The sequence below is a fragment of the Megascapheus bottae genome, chromosome X (assembly GCF_031878675.1).
Source record: "Megascapheus bottae isolate mThoBot1 chromosome X, mThoBot2.hap1, whole genome shotgun sequence".
In the NCBI taxonomy this organism is placed as follows: Eukaryota; Metazoa; Chordata; class Mammalia; order Rodentia; family Geomyidae; genus Megascapheus; species Megascapheus bottae.
In genome coordinates, this window is record NC_143547.1 from 52,429,860 (window position 1) to 52,445,296 (window position 15,437).

The window sequence follows — 15,437 nt, forward strand, 5'->3', positions numbered from 1 at the left end:
ATATTACTGGAAAGACAAGTGAGGATTTACAAAAGTTTATCTTTTTGTGTGTGGGGAAAAAAGGAATGAAACAAGTCAACTACTTCTGGAAGTTTATGTGGAATATTTATGCATCTTTGTTCTTCCTTTTGTTATAAATAAGCATGGCAGCTAAACAAGTATGCAGAGATCTTTTTATTGTCCTTTTGGTAAGAGACATGATTCACTTCAAATTCATATTTCAAATTTGCCATAAATTTCTCAGGGTATTTCCTTTTATGTACAGCCTCAGAGAAAACAATTTTACATCAGATGACATTATTAATAATTAAAATCTTACCCCATAAAAGTCTGGGCTTCTTACCTTTGTTTACAGAAAACTCCTTCCAGTGACAACTGCTAAAACTTTCCTAATTATGTCATGGTGAGCCCTCTGCTGTTCACTTCAGCATCCATATTAACCCTATTCTTTCTTTTTTTTCATTTTTCTTTTTTTTTGGTGAGGGGAGTGTGGACGCATGGAGCTTGAACTCTGGGCCTGGGTGTTGTCCCTGAGCTCTTCAGCTCAAGACTACCGCCCTACCACTTGAGCCACAGCGCCACTTTTCTAGTGGTTAATTGGAGATAAGAATCTCACATTGGGCTGGAAGTTTGGCCTAGTGATTAAAGTGCTTGCCTAGCATGCATGAAGACCTGGGTTCGATTCCTCGGTACCACATACATAGCAAAAAGCCGGAAGGGGTGCTGAGGCTCAAGTGGTAGAGCTCTAGCCTTGAGAAAGTCCAAGGACAGTGCTCAGGCCCTGAGCTCAAGCCCAGGACCGGCAAAAAAAAAAAGTATCTCACGTTGTTGGAGATCGGCGGAAGATGGCGGTGGTTCAGGGTGAGACGTACTGAGCTCCTGCCAAGGTTCATGTACTGGCAGTGCAGGAGACAGTCCTCTAACAGAAATTGATCCTAAGCTTTAGGACCACAGAGAACTCAGGCAGAGAGGACAAAAAGGAAGAATACCAGCGCAAAAAGAGAGCGTGGAGCTCCGCTGTGGAGGGCCAGGGAGACAAAGGCTCTTCTGAATCAGAGCATAGAAAGCGCTCCACAGCAGCACAAACCCGCCAGCTGCAGACAGAGCCACACAGAGCCTGCGCGAGCCCAGAGCCGACACCCGGCCATGCACAGACCTCTCTTTTCTGGCAATCCTGCTGTTACTGTGGTCATTCCTAGAAACACAGTGACAGCTCTGGGAACAGTTTGAATAAAAATGATATCCATATTGATACAGTCACCTGCTTTTTAAACTCCGGGTTCTTATCCCTAGTATCTCTTGGGTAAGAACTCAGAACAGTGAGGAATCTCCCCCCACCTTTTTTCTTTTTTTTTTGTTTTTGTTTTCATTTTGTGTGTGTGTGTGTGTGTGTGTGTGTGTGTGTGTATTCTGTATTCTTTTATTTTGTTGCTGTTTTGTTTTTTTCTTTTTTTCTTTTCTTACTTAAATTGGTATCATTGAAATCTCCTATAACAACCTCTCTCTTTTCTCTATATATTCTTCTTATTACTCTTCATATTTAGATAAGTTTTATCTAAATTCATCTAAACTTTCTACACAAATACTCTACCTGTCTATCACCTTAGGTCAGTTATCCTTACATGATACCCTTTCTTCATTACTATAATATACTTACACTCCTGTATTATTCTTTTCTTACCTCCCTTGTCATCCTTCATATTATTTTTCTATCTCTGGTTCTCTGTTCATCCTTCAACTCTTATAATGCATGGATCTACATTTGATGGTTGTTGAGCAATGCTGTGTATCTAGGTGTTCAATTATACTCTACGTCCAGAGGGACTTAAATACAATAGTGATTGGAGGGGCTTATTGTTTTGGTCATAAATTGGTCATCTGTGATTGTATTAGATTTGTATGTAAGTGTACAAAAAGAGAGAGTGTTATTACCAATCTAAAAGAGCTAATATCTATTGTCAGATAACAAAAAGATCTAGATTGGTTATACCTGAAAAATTATAATCTTGCTCCCATCCCTAAATGGGCAGAACAAGAAACTCAAGAAAAATGTCAAATCAAGGAGTAGCATCTCCCACCCAACATAAACAGGCAATGGAGAAGTCAGTGGAAAATCTAGAGGAGAGACTTCCAAGTGCTATACAAATGCAATTGAAAAACATCATTAATGAAAAATGTGAAAACATAAAGAAAGAGATAAGGGAGGAAGCCACAGATAAACAAGAGGAAACCATAAACAAGGTGATATGTGAAAAAGGGGAAACCATAAAGGAGGCCATAACAAAGGTTTTTCAAAGAAAAATGGATGAATTCATAGAATTCACAAGCAAAAAGGTGACTGAACTCCAACAAATGTCCAAAGAGAATAAAGCTGTTTAGCTAACCACTCAAATGGTAATCAAGGAGCTAAAGAAATCCATACATGATCTAAAAGAAGAGATGCAAGGCATCAAAAATGAGCAATTAGAAGCAAGGGAGACGAAGAATAAAGTAGATAGCTTTGACAGCAGGTTAGACAATGCAGAGGAGAGAATTTCCGGGGTTGAAGATAATTTAGTTATTATAGAAAAAGAACAGAAAATGAGTCAATTCAAATCTAGGAAATATGAGAAAATACTACAGGAGGTCCAAGATACAATTAGGAAGCTTAATTTAAGGCTAATTGTTATTGAGGAGGGTCTAGAGAAAGAAGTCAATGGTACTGGAAATATACTTCAGGGAATAATCTCAGAGAACTTCCCAAATATCCAGAAGGGCAGGCCCATCCAGATATAAGAAGCTTTTAGAAGCCCAAACAGAACTGACCAGAAAAGGACATCCCACCGCCACATTATAATCTGAACTGGATCAATAGAGGACAAAGATAGGATCCTAAAAGCAGCCAGGGAGAAGAGAACAATCACCTAAAAAGGCAAACCAATCAGAATAACCCCAGATTTCTCAGCAGAGACCATGCAAGAAAGAAGAGATTGGAACGATATATACCATGCCCTGAAGTCAAATAACTACCAACCAAGAATACTGTACCCAGCTAAGCTCTCATTCATAACTGAGGGAACAATAAAAACATTCCATTCCAAGGAAAAGCTTCAACATTATGTAGCAACAAAACCAACAATACAAAAACTTCTCAAAGATGTTCTAAACATGGAAAACCAACACAAATGTAATACAGAGAAAGACATGGCACCTAAAACTCATAACATCTAAGTACCACAAAAACTAGCAAGACACAGCCCTAATGAAAGCTTGTAAAACTGGCAGGAACTAATAAATATTTCTCAATCCTGACTCTCAGTATCAATGGACTTAAGTCTCCAATTAAACAGCATAGATTATCTAGTTGGATCAAAAAACAAGATCCATCGTTCTGCTGTCTTCAAGAGACACATCCTACCCCCCCAAAACAAACACCTTTTGAAAGTGAGAGGTTGGAATAAACTCTATCAAGCTGATGGCCCCCATAAACAGGCTGGAGTTGCCATCCTCATATCAGATAAAATAGACTTCAAACTAAAATTAGTGAGAAAAGACAAAGAAGGTTACTACATACTACTAAATGGATCTTTCCTCCAGGAAGACATAACGATCCTAAATATCTACACACCGAATCTCGGAGCTCTGAACTTCATCAAGCAAACTTTACTTTCACTGAAACCATACATAGATCGAAACACAGTGATTGTTGGTGACTTTAACACACCACTCTCACCTTTGGACAGGTCAACAAGGCAAAAACTCAACAGAGAAACCTTATAATTGAACAACTATATAGACCAACTTGATCTAACAGACATCTGCAGATTATTCCACCCAGCATCAACACAATATACATTTTTTTCAGCAGCACATGGAACATAGACCACATTTTAGGGTATAAAACAAATCTGGACAGATTCAGAAACACTGAAATTATTCCCTGTACTCTCTCAGACCACAAGGGCATCAAATTGGAACTGAACACACATCTCCACCAATGAAAACCCTGTAACTCATGGAGATTGAACAACACATTGTTGAATCACCAATGGGTCATCGAAGGGATCAGAACAGAAATTCAACAGTTCGTGAAATTCAACAAAAAGGAGCTCACAAAATACCAGCTCCTTTGGGGCACGTCAAAGGCAGTACTCAGAGGAAAATTTATAGCTCTGAGTACCTACAATAACAAATTGGAAAAATTGCAAACCAACAATTTAATGTGTCACCTTAAACACCTGGAAGAAGAGGAACAAATCAACCCTAATCCCAGTAAAAGGAAGCAAATTATTAAAAATCAAAGCAGAATTAATTGACTTGGAAAACAAAAAAACTATAGAAAGAATAAAAAAACAAGGAGTTGGTTCTTTGAAAATATTAACAAAATTGACAAACCCTTAGCAAATCTTACCAAAAAAAGAAGGGAGCATACTGAAATAAAGAGAACTATAGACCTATTTCTTTGATGAACATCGATGCAAAACTCCTTAACAAAGTACTGGCCAACAGTCTACAACAACTCATCAAAAAATTATACACTATGATCAAACAAGATTCATCACAGGGAGGCAAAGTTGGTTCAACATACGCAAATCAATTAATATAATTCAACACATCAACAGGAGCAATGACAAAAATCACATGATGGTCTCAATAGATGCAGAAAAGGCATTTGACAAGATCCGACACCCCTTTATGTTAAAAGCTCTGGAGAAACTAGAAATCCATGGAACATTCCTCAATATAATAAAGGCTGTGTATGACAAACCCACAGCTAGTATTATACTTAATGGCGAAAAGCTAAAGCCATTCCCTCTAAAATCAGGAATGAGACAAGGATGCCCACTCTCTCCACTCCTCTGTAACATAGTATTAGAATTCCTAGCCGGTGCAAGAAGGCAAGAAGCAGGGATAAAGTGGATCCAAATAGGGAAAGAGGAAGTAAAATTTTCTCTGCCGATGACATGATCCTGTATTTAAAGAATCCTATAGACTCTTCTCCCAAGCTCGTTGAGCTGATTCAAAACTTTTGAAGGGTAGCAGGTTATAAACTTAACCCTCAAAAATCGACTTCCTTCCTCTGTGCCAACAGTGAGAGGAATGAGGCAACAATCAGGAAAGCAACTACTTTTGCAATAGCCTCAAAGAAAATAAAGTACCTAGGAATTATCTTAACTAAGAATGTAAAGGACCTTTTTGATGAAAACTTTAAAACCCTGAAAAAGGAAATTAAAGCAGAACTGAGGCAATGGAAAAACCTCCCATGCTCCTGGATTGGAAGAATCAATATTGTGAAAATGACAATCTTGCCAAGGGCTATCTACAAATTCAATGCAATACCCATCAATATCCCAATGTCATTCTTTAAAGAAATAGAAGAGGCAATCCAAAATTTCATATGGAATAATAAAAGACCCCATATAGCAAAAACACTTCTTAGCAGAAAGAACAGCGCAGGAGGAATTTCAATACCAAACTTTAGACTCTACTACAGAGCTATAATTATCAAAACAGCTTGGTACTGGCACAAGAACAGGCCTGAAGATCAGTGGAATAGAACTGAGGACCCAGATATTAAACCACAGACCTATGACCACCTAATCTTTGACAAGGGAGCCAAAAAAATAGAATGGACGAAAGATAGCCTCTTCAACAAGTGGTGCTGGCAGAACTGGTAAAGCACATGCAGAAAACTAAAGTTGGATGTTTCTTTGTCACCCTGTACTAGAATTAACTCCAAATGGTACTGGCACAAGAACAGGCCTGAAGATCAGTGGAATAGAACTGAGGACCCAGATATTAAACCACAGACCTATGACCACCTAATCTTTGACAAGGGAGCCAAAAAAATAGAATGGACGAAAGATAGCCTCTTCAACAAGTGGTGCTGGCAGAACTGGTAAAGCACATGCAGAAAACTAAAGTTGGATCTTTCTTTGTCACCCTGTACTAGAATTAACTCCAAATGGATCAAAGACCTGGAGGTAAAAGCTGACACTCTGAAAACTGTACAAGAAGGAATAGGAGATACACTAGACCTCTTCGGCACAGGTCGAAACTTTCTTAATAAGGACTAAGAACAACAAATCAGAGAAAGGCTGGATAAGTGGGACTGCATTAAACTGCAGAGCTTTTGTATGGCAAAGGACATAGCTAGTAAATTAATTAGGAAGCCTACAGAGTGGGAGAAGATCTTCACCAACCAAACAACAGACAAAGGCCTCATATCTAAAATATATCAACAGCTCAAAAAATTGTATCAATCCCAAACTAATCTCCAAAGTAACAACCATCCCATTAAAAATGGGCCAAAGACTTAAAGAAAGTCTTCTCTGAAGAAGAAACAAAAAAGGCCTATAGACAAATGAAATGCTCAACATCTCTGGTCATAAAAGAAATGCAAATCAAAACAACTCTAAGATTCCCCTCTCTCAGGTTAGAATGGCCAGGATCAAGAAAACTAATAACAACAGATGCTGGAGGGGATGTGGCCAGGAGGGATCACTACTACACTGTTGGTGGGAGTGCAAACTCATTCAACCACTATGGAAAGCAGTATGGCAATTCCTCAAAAGACTAAACGTAGAGCTCCCCTATGACCCAGCAATTCCACTACTTGGCATTTACCCAATCATCCATCAACAAGGACATACTAAATCCACCAGCACAACAATGTTCATTGCAGCACTATTTACCATAGCAAAGATATGGAACCAACCTAGATGTCCCTCAGTTGATGAGTGGATCAACAAGTTGTGGTATTTGTACACAATGGAATTCTATGCTGCTGTCAGAAAGAATGACATTGCCCCATTTGTTAGGAAATGGAAAGATTTAGAAAAGATCATATTAAGTGAAGTAAGCCAGACTCAAAGGAACTTAGGCTCAATGGTTTCCCTCATTTGTCATAATCAGTAGAAACCTTGGGCTCTCCTAGCAGAGATTTGCAATAGAGCAAAACCTTGATACAAAAGGCCATATAGTAGGAGGCTAAATGAAAGGATCTCTAGGACATAGAAACATAATCCATATAATGAATGATTGTTGTTCTTAAGGTACTATGTTATCTCTTATCTCTTTTGCTGTTCCTTGGTTATCTCATATTGTTACAGTATCTCACTTTGTTAACTGATATATCGGATATATTTGTACATGGTTATTTGAAATTGGATAGGGAACGGGGGAAAACAAGATGAGGGGTGGGGGTGGGGGGGAGGGAAATGGAGACCAAGACATGTGAAAGGGTATCAATGTATGTGAATTAATGCACCTTCTATCTTGCAAATATTATGCAACTCTTCTATTAATTACAATAAAAATATATGAAAAAAAGAATCTCACATTGGTTAGTGTCATGGCTGGCTTTGAACCGCTATCCTCAGGTCTCAGCCTCTTGAGTAGCTAATTATACAGGCATAAGCCACTGCTCCAGGCTCCTCTGCTTTCTTTTTGAACCCTTACAATTCAGGTTCATAGTGTTCTTTCTACCTGAAATGATCCTCTGCCATATTCTTGGATGTCGAGGATTTTCTTGCCATTTAAATCTTAGCTTAAATTTCATCTCCTCAGAGTCCTCTTCCCTTAGTACTCAGTCATTCTTTAGTATAACTGTACAAAGAATGAAATTTTATTCTCTAGCCTGTAATTCTCTGGTATTTTAATGTTTCATTTTATTAAAATGTTTTCTATTGTTATTTTGAGGACATAATTATTAGAAAATATATCAGTATTTTTATTATATATTTCTCTGACATTAAAATAAGAGGTGTGTGAGAGTGAAGACTATCTTTTTTGTTAAATTTTGTTTTACAACACTTAGAGTTTCTTCCACACATAGGTCATTAGTAAATATTTCTGAGTGAATAATTGGCTGACAATGAATCATAGAGGCCTTTTATGTGGATAAAAATTGTTAGATAAATATTTGTATTATTTAAAATTATAATCTATTCCTCTTACTATCTGTTGTTTCTCTATAAATTCCTGACAGGAAGGAACTGTGTTAAAAATGAGATTTAGTTCTAGCAGGTGACACTTGGCACAAGCCTCATGATTTGTAAATATCATTTTGTGTCACATCCTAGGAAAGTTATGTAAGAGAACCATAAGAAATTATGATACTACCCAGATCTGTCAACAATTTGACTTTAAACTCTGACAAAAATATCTTTGCCTCTGTTATAAATGTAATGACTATAACAAAATATATCTTTTCTATCTCTCTGTTTTGGATACTTATTTTGATCACAGAGAAAGAATAGAAACAGTGAATAGGAGTAATTATGTTAATTGATTTTGCTTTTCTACTAGGTCAAACAGCAAAACTTTTTTTGTGGGCATTGAACTCGGGCATTTGTACATATTAGACAAGCACTCTACCAATAGGCCAAATGCCCAGCCCAACATATGACTTTTAAACTGAAAAATTTGACAGAAGTAGATATCAATATATTCTTCCAAATTATCATGCAGTTTTAAAACCATAACTTTATTGACTATAAGCTTTAGTAAACATTCTCACTCAGGTGTTAATTCTCAAATTAATGTAATTTTAGTGTTGAGAGTATCCTGTGCTTATTTAACTACTAATTTCTTAAGCAAACATTACAAAAATCTGCCCTATTAGTTTTCCCATGTTCTGAAATAAAATTCTATCAGACTCTGCTCCTTCATGATTGTCTTTGAAATGTACAAGCTACTTGGACAGTATTTTTGTTTCAAATGCAAGAGTATTTTTAACTCATAGTTCTGCTTTCCTTTGGTGTAGTTGATGCTATTGGGTTAAGCCAATAGCATATCTTCTTTCATCAACGTATGTTTGAAATTAAATTACGATTTCTGATGAGTTTTTTCTTCTTATGCATATACTACATTCCATTTAAATGAAACCAATTTGGAATAGGCACTGGATGCATCAGGCCTGGGAATTTTATAAGTAGAGTGTAAAAGTCTTGAAAATAAAACCATTAAATAGCTGGGATTTATTTTTCTTTGCTTCATGAACAGATTGGAATATTTAAATGGCAGATACCTGCAGAAGATTTTAATCAGAGAATATGACCAGTCCAAATCAAGCATTGTGCTTCTTTATGAAAAACGTGAGAGAAAACATGCCATTGAGATGGTGGAAGCAGGCCAGTTAATACACACACCAATCATCACATCCTTACTGCTGTAAGAGTGTGTGTGTGTGTGTGTGTGTGTGTGTGTGTGTGTATACATGTGTGTGTGTGTTACTATGGGTTTCAATTTGTTTAATTAAACTACTGAAAAGCTGCAACAATACTCAAAGTATCTTCCTTTTAAAACACAGTTTTTATTTCCTTATGCTTCTTATGGAAAAATATGAAAAACTATGCCTTTTGCCAATTCTTTAAAAATGGAGGGTGATTGAGTCATCTCAGTCTGCATTGTATATTATGTAGATATAAGCACTGATTAATGAAATAAATCATTCAGTGACATGTTTAATGTTGCAGAGTTTCAAAAGTTTTTCCCAGGAAAATACATGTATGTGTTCTTATTTAATGGTTTTTTTCAATAAAAGAATTAGTTTTGGCTTTCATTGATTAAAAATGGAATTAAATGTTAAATGTACTTCATTTACTTTTGATGGAGAAAATCAAGGCAGATAACAATATAAAAATTTACCTGGCTGTATATTGCAACAATTTTTTTAAATTAAAAGAGCTGACAGTTTTATTTTCCCATTTCACAATACAACTGAAAGCTGTGCTTGTTGAGCCACTTGTCTCCTCCATATCTATTCTCTTGATAAAGAAAGGAAGCCTTCCTTGTCATGCAGTTGGAAAATACCTCGAGTTACGGCACAATTACTTCCTGATGAAGTTGAACAAATAATATAAAAGTGATAGAGGCCCCTCTTATTCTTATCTGTCTGGTCACTCCTGGCAGAGTGGGCACCGCAATGGGATGGGCAGGAAGCCTCATCATTGGAGGCCCAGGCATCATTGGCTTGTGGCCTCTCATGGGTGGCCTTATTCCAGGAGCAGGTCCCACGGGCATCATCCCAGGAGGAGGTAGGCCCACATGGGAGGGAAAAGAGGACTCGGAAGACTGGGAGGAGGTGGGATCACTGCCCCAGGAGGAGGAGGAGCAGAGAATGGATTGGGAGTTATCTTCACTGGTTGAAATGCAGCTGTTGTCTTGTCAATCAGGCATCCATTTCTGATAGCAGTCTTTCACATTCTCTTTGTGTTTCCTACTATGGCAGTGTGCCTTTCTCACAGATGGAGAGTCATGGGTGAGGTATGTGTTGCAGTAGTCACAATAAAATTGGGGCATGTTGCTGGGAGGGTCGTTGCCTTTGTTCTGTCTGCAACAAATTTTATTATAAAGGTTATGTATAGAGACATTAAAATTACGTAAGTAAGGCAATGAATAAATTTCTTTTTGGACATTGCCCCCTTTTATGCATGCCTCTCTCATAGTCTCCTATCCCACTGTAGACAGTGGTTTTTTGGCCAGTTTTGGGGCTTGAATTCAAGGCCTGGGCACTATCCTTGAACTTTCTCAAGGCTAGTGCTCTACCACTTGAGCCTCAGCATCACTTCTAGCTTTTTTCTATGTATGTGGTAGTAAGGAATCAAACCCGGGCTTTGTGCATGCTACGCAAGATCTCTACCACTAGGCCACACTCTTGTCCCCTCACTATAGCCAGTGTTTTAAGAGAAATTTGAGCTCATCACCTTTTCTGCCCACCTGGCCTTGAATTGGGACCCTCCTAATCTCAGCTTTTCCAAGTTGCTAGGAATACAGGAGTGAAGTACTGGCACTCGGAAAAAATTTTTTTGATTAAATTGTTATAGAATATTTTCAATACTTCAAGCATAATTTTAAACTAATATGAAGAAACTGTGCTTTTATATTTCTCCAAGATAAAACAGTTAACTAAATTTTCCAATGTACACATCTTCCTTAAGTAAGTACTGCTTTATTTCCTTTATGTAGTGAGCTTATCTGAGTTTTATACAAGTATTTTACATTTTCCTGTAATTTTGGTTGTGTAAATACATTTTGTAATCAGAAAGAATTGTACAAGTATTCAAGAGACAAAATTATAAGAATTGAAACTGAGCAGGGCATTAAGTACAAGTAAAGAATATACCAAATATAAAGTTGGGAATCTTGGGAATTCTAAACAATTGACTGAAGTTCAGGGATGCCTTTTTAGGAAAGAGCAAAACTAGAATAAAATATCAAAATATATCACAAAATAGTTTTTTTCTTTATGAGATTTTAAATTAGGATAGAGGAAATATTTTGTTGGGATTTTCGTTGCCTTTTGTTAATGTGAGCACTATTAGATGAATTCCAAGCTCTTTTTTGCTGTGAATGGTGCCTTCTGGGCATCCGCATAGGTAGCAGCTAGTCACAGAGAATGAAAGGTATGTGGTAGTGATTGTATACAGTCTGAAATAAATCTGGTATATATTTGTCTTTGTATATAATATAATATGTATCATTATTATTTTTTGCCAGGCCTGGGCCTTGAAGTCAGCGCCTGGGCACTGTCCTTGGACTTTCTCAAGGCTAGAGCTCTACTACTTGAGCCACAGCACCATTTCTGTTTTTCTTTTTCATATATTTTTTATTGTAATTAATAGAAGGGTCACATGACATTTGCCAGATAGGAGGATCACCAATTCACATATATTGATACCCCTTCACATGTCTTGATCCCCATTTCCCTCCCCCCACTCCAACCCCTCATCTTGTTTTCCCCCCTTACCTATCCAATTTCAAATAACCAAATATAAATATATCCGATATATCAGGTAACAAAGTGAGATACTGTAACAATATGAGATAACCAAGGGACAGCAAAAGAGATGAGAGGTAACATAGTACCTTAAGGACAACAATCATTCATTATATAGCTTTTGTTTCTATATCCTAGAGGTCTTTTCATTTAGCATCCTACTATATGGCCTTATGCATCAAGGTTCTGTTTTTTTTATGTGTGTGGGACTGAGGAATCAAACCCGGGTCTTCATGCATGCTAGGTAAGCACTCTACCGCTAGGCTAAACTCCCAGCCCCTGTATATCATTATTAATATTTTATATTTATTTTTGCCAGAACTATACAGTTGAAACGTAACAGAAGGCTCAATATAAATTTTATGCATCTGTGGAAGATGTGCAAGAGTGACTTAGATACTTAAATGTGAATTTGCTCTTATCTGAATTACATACATCGAATCTTGCCATTACCTGAGTTGACTATAGAATTGTTTATTACATCTTAATTTAGTAATATGTGTAGCATTCAGATTATATTAAGGCATATAGTAAAGCCCTAAGATTTTATAGCCCTTTATGAAAAATTTCCAGAATTTTAGTGGAAGCACTGATTACAAATTTATCATAAAATATTAGTTTTATTGTAGCCTATACAAAATCAATTCACCTGTCATTTGAATGGAAGGATAGTGTTCAAAACTCAAGGCCTCTGAAATACCAGTAAAAGCAGCATATTTTCTGATGTCTGATCTCAGTCATCAGTTATCTTTTTAAAGTTTCTTTGGACAATGATTAAAATTTAATTTCAATAGGTACCTCATATTGACTTTATGAAAGCTATTTTGGGTAGTGTTTTATTAACAATATATTTACATATATCTATGTAGTTATTTGCTTATATAAAGAATATGCCATAGTTTGAATTATAAATTCTTTTAACATTTATGAAATGAAAAAAAATTTGCAAATATATCTAGTTTTATACCTATACCTATTAATAACATTTAAAATATTCCAGGTACCAGTGGTTCACAATTGTAATCCTAGCTACTCAGGGGGCTGAGGATCATGGTTCAAAACCAGCTGAGGCAGGGGAGTCCCCAGGAGACTCTTATTAACAATTAACCATTAAAAATATGGAAGTGGTGCTGTGGCTCAAAGTGGTAGAGTGCTAGCCTTGAGCAAAAGAGCTCAGGGACCACACCAGGTCCAGAGTTCAAGCTCCACAATCGACACAAATAAACAAATAACTAAATAAATAAGATAAAATATTGAGATAGAAAAGTGGTCATTCTTTCAATATCTGAATTTCTTTTTTTTCATATATTTTTATTGTGATTAATAGAAGGGTTACATTATATTCACCAGATAGAAGGTACATTACTTCATATACATTGATACCCTTTATCATGTCTTGGTTCCCATTTCCCTCTCCCCACTCCCTCCCCTCATCTTGTTTTCCCCCCTTCCCTATCAAATTTCAAATGACCAAATACGCATTTATCCAATATATCAGATAACAAAGTGAGATACTGTAACAATATGAGATAACCAAGGGGCAGCAAAAGAGCTGAGCGATAACATAGTACATTAAGAACAACAATCACTCATTATATGGCTTTTGTTTTTATATCCTAGAGGTCCTTTCATTTAGCGTCACACTATATGGCCTTATGTATCTAGGTTTTGCTCTATTGCAAATCTCTGCTAGGAGAGCCCAAGGTTTCTACTGATTATGACAAATGAGGGAAACCATTGAGCCTATGTTCCTTTGAGTCTGGCTTACTTCACTTAATATGATTTTTTTTTAAATTTTTCCATTTCCTTACAAATAGGGCAATGTCATTCTTTCTGACAGTAGCATAGAATACCACATCTTGTTGATCCACTCATCAACTGAGGGACATCTGGGTGGTTCCATATCTTTGCTATGGTAAATAGTGCTGCAATGAATATCACTGTGCTAGTGGATTTAGTATGCCCTTTTTTCTGGACGGTTGGGTAAATGCCAAGTAGTTGTATTGCTGGGTCATAAGGGAGTTCTATGTTTAGTCTTTTGAGGAAGGGCCATAATGCTTTCCATAGTGGTTGAACGAGTTTGCACTCCCACCAACAGTGTAGTAGTGATCCCTCCTGGCCACATCCTTTTGCAATAGCTCCAAAGAAAATAAAGTACCTAGGAATTATCTTAACTAAGAATGTAAAGGACCTTTTTGATGAAAACAATATCTGAATTTTTTACGCTTGAAAACTCCTTCTTGGAAGCAGAGCTGGGGCTCAGAGATAGTTTAGATCAGATAGCCACAGGAACAGCACAAAAACAAACAAATAAATTTCCCTTTAAAACAAAATGCAGCTCTTTGCTTTTGTTTTATCTTTTTTTAAAGCTTGAGATTTGCTATGTAACTCAAGTCTAGCCAGGGATTCGAGACTGCCTCACCATGTACAATATGGCTCTGCCTTATATTGCCGTTTCTAACACTGCAACCCTTCCCTGAATTAGCCTTTCAAAGTTTCTTCCGAGAGTATCTACTTTTGATCCTTTATTTTTAGGAATGTATTTATTGAATAAGTAACCCACATTATTTTTTTTTCTTTAGCCGTTGTCATGAAACAAGCTTCTCAGACCCATCCCTAGCTCCTCCAAATCAGACCCTTACAGAAAATATTCAAGACATACTGAGTACAAACCTTTATAAAATCAGGAGAGTGGTAGGATTTTCTTTAGCTCATACTAATTTGTTAAAGAACTGGAATAAAATGTATTTTCTTTTCTTACATTTCCGAATGAAACCTTAGCCCCTACATACGGCACAGCAATATTGTAAATGAAAAAAACATGAATTTGAATGAAAAAGTCACACTAAAACTTCTTACTTGTTACTCATAAGAAAATGCTTTCTAATTTCTATTTAACTGCCAATGTGGTATGTTATTCCATGCCCCAAAGTTCTGAAAGTTGATGGTATTTACTAAAGAACATGGTTAAATCAATTCTTTTTATTATTCTTTTTTCATACATTTTTATTGTAATTAGTAGAAAGGTCACATTATATTCACTAGATAGAAGATGCATTACTTCACAAACATTGATTCCCTTTCTCATGTCTTGGTCCCCATTTCACTCCCCCCCCACTTCTGCCCCTCATCTTGTTTTCCCCCCTTCCCTCTCCTATTTCAAATAACCAAATAAGCATATATATATATTATATTGGATAACAAGGTGAAATACTGTAACAATATGAGATAACCAAGGGACAGCAAAAGAGGTGAGAGATAACATAGTGCATTAAGGACAACAATCATTCATTATACATATGGCTTTTGTTTCTATATCCTGGAGGTCCTTTCATTTAGCATCATCCTATATGGCCTTGTGTGATACTTATATATTTTTTTGTTTGTTTTGGAACCAGGCCTTGAACTCAGGGCATTGAGCTCTCACTTATTCTTTTGTATTAATGGCTGGCTCTCTACCACTTGAACCATGCTTCCATTATTTTTGCTGGTTAATTGGAGATGGAGTCGCTTAGATTTTTCTTACCTTGTCTGGCTTCAAATCATGATCCTCAGATCTCAGCCTCTTAAATAACTATGATTACGGGCATGAGACACTGGTGTACTGCTGATCTATTGTTTTAAACATGACCTGATAAATCTTAGATATCTTCTTGGCTGTGGTATAAGAAGATAC

At 36.7% G+C, this 15,437-nt stretch overlaps 1 protein-coding gene and 1 pseudogene across 1 annotated transcript in view; one reads left to right on the forward strand and one right to left on the reverse strand.

Annotated features, from left to right (window-relative positions):
* The window catches only part of LOC150041094 (sodium/hydrogen exchanger 2-like), a 49,005-nt gene extending 39,848 nt beyond the window's left edge, over positions 1-9,157 (forward strand). The window contains 1 exon segment of the mRNA XM_090327128.1: positions 8,986-9,157. Within this exon segment, the coding sequence (XP_090183254.1) occupies positions 8,986-9,157 (172 nt within the window).
* Positions 9,158-9,801: 644 nt separating this feature from the next.
* LOC150041095 (U1 small nuclear ribonucleoprotein C pseudogene) lies at positions 9,802-10,284 on the reverse strand (annotated as a pseudogene).
* Between the last annotated feature and the right edge of the window lie 5,153 nt (positions 10,285-15,437).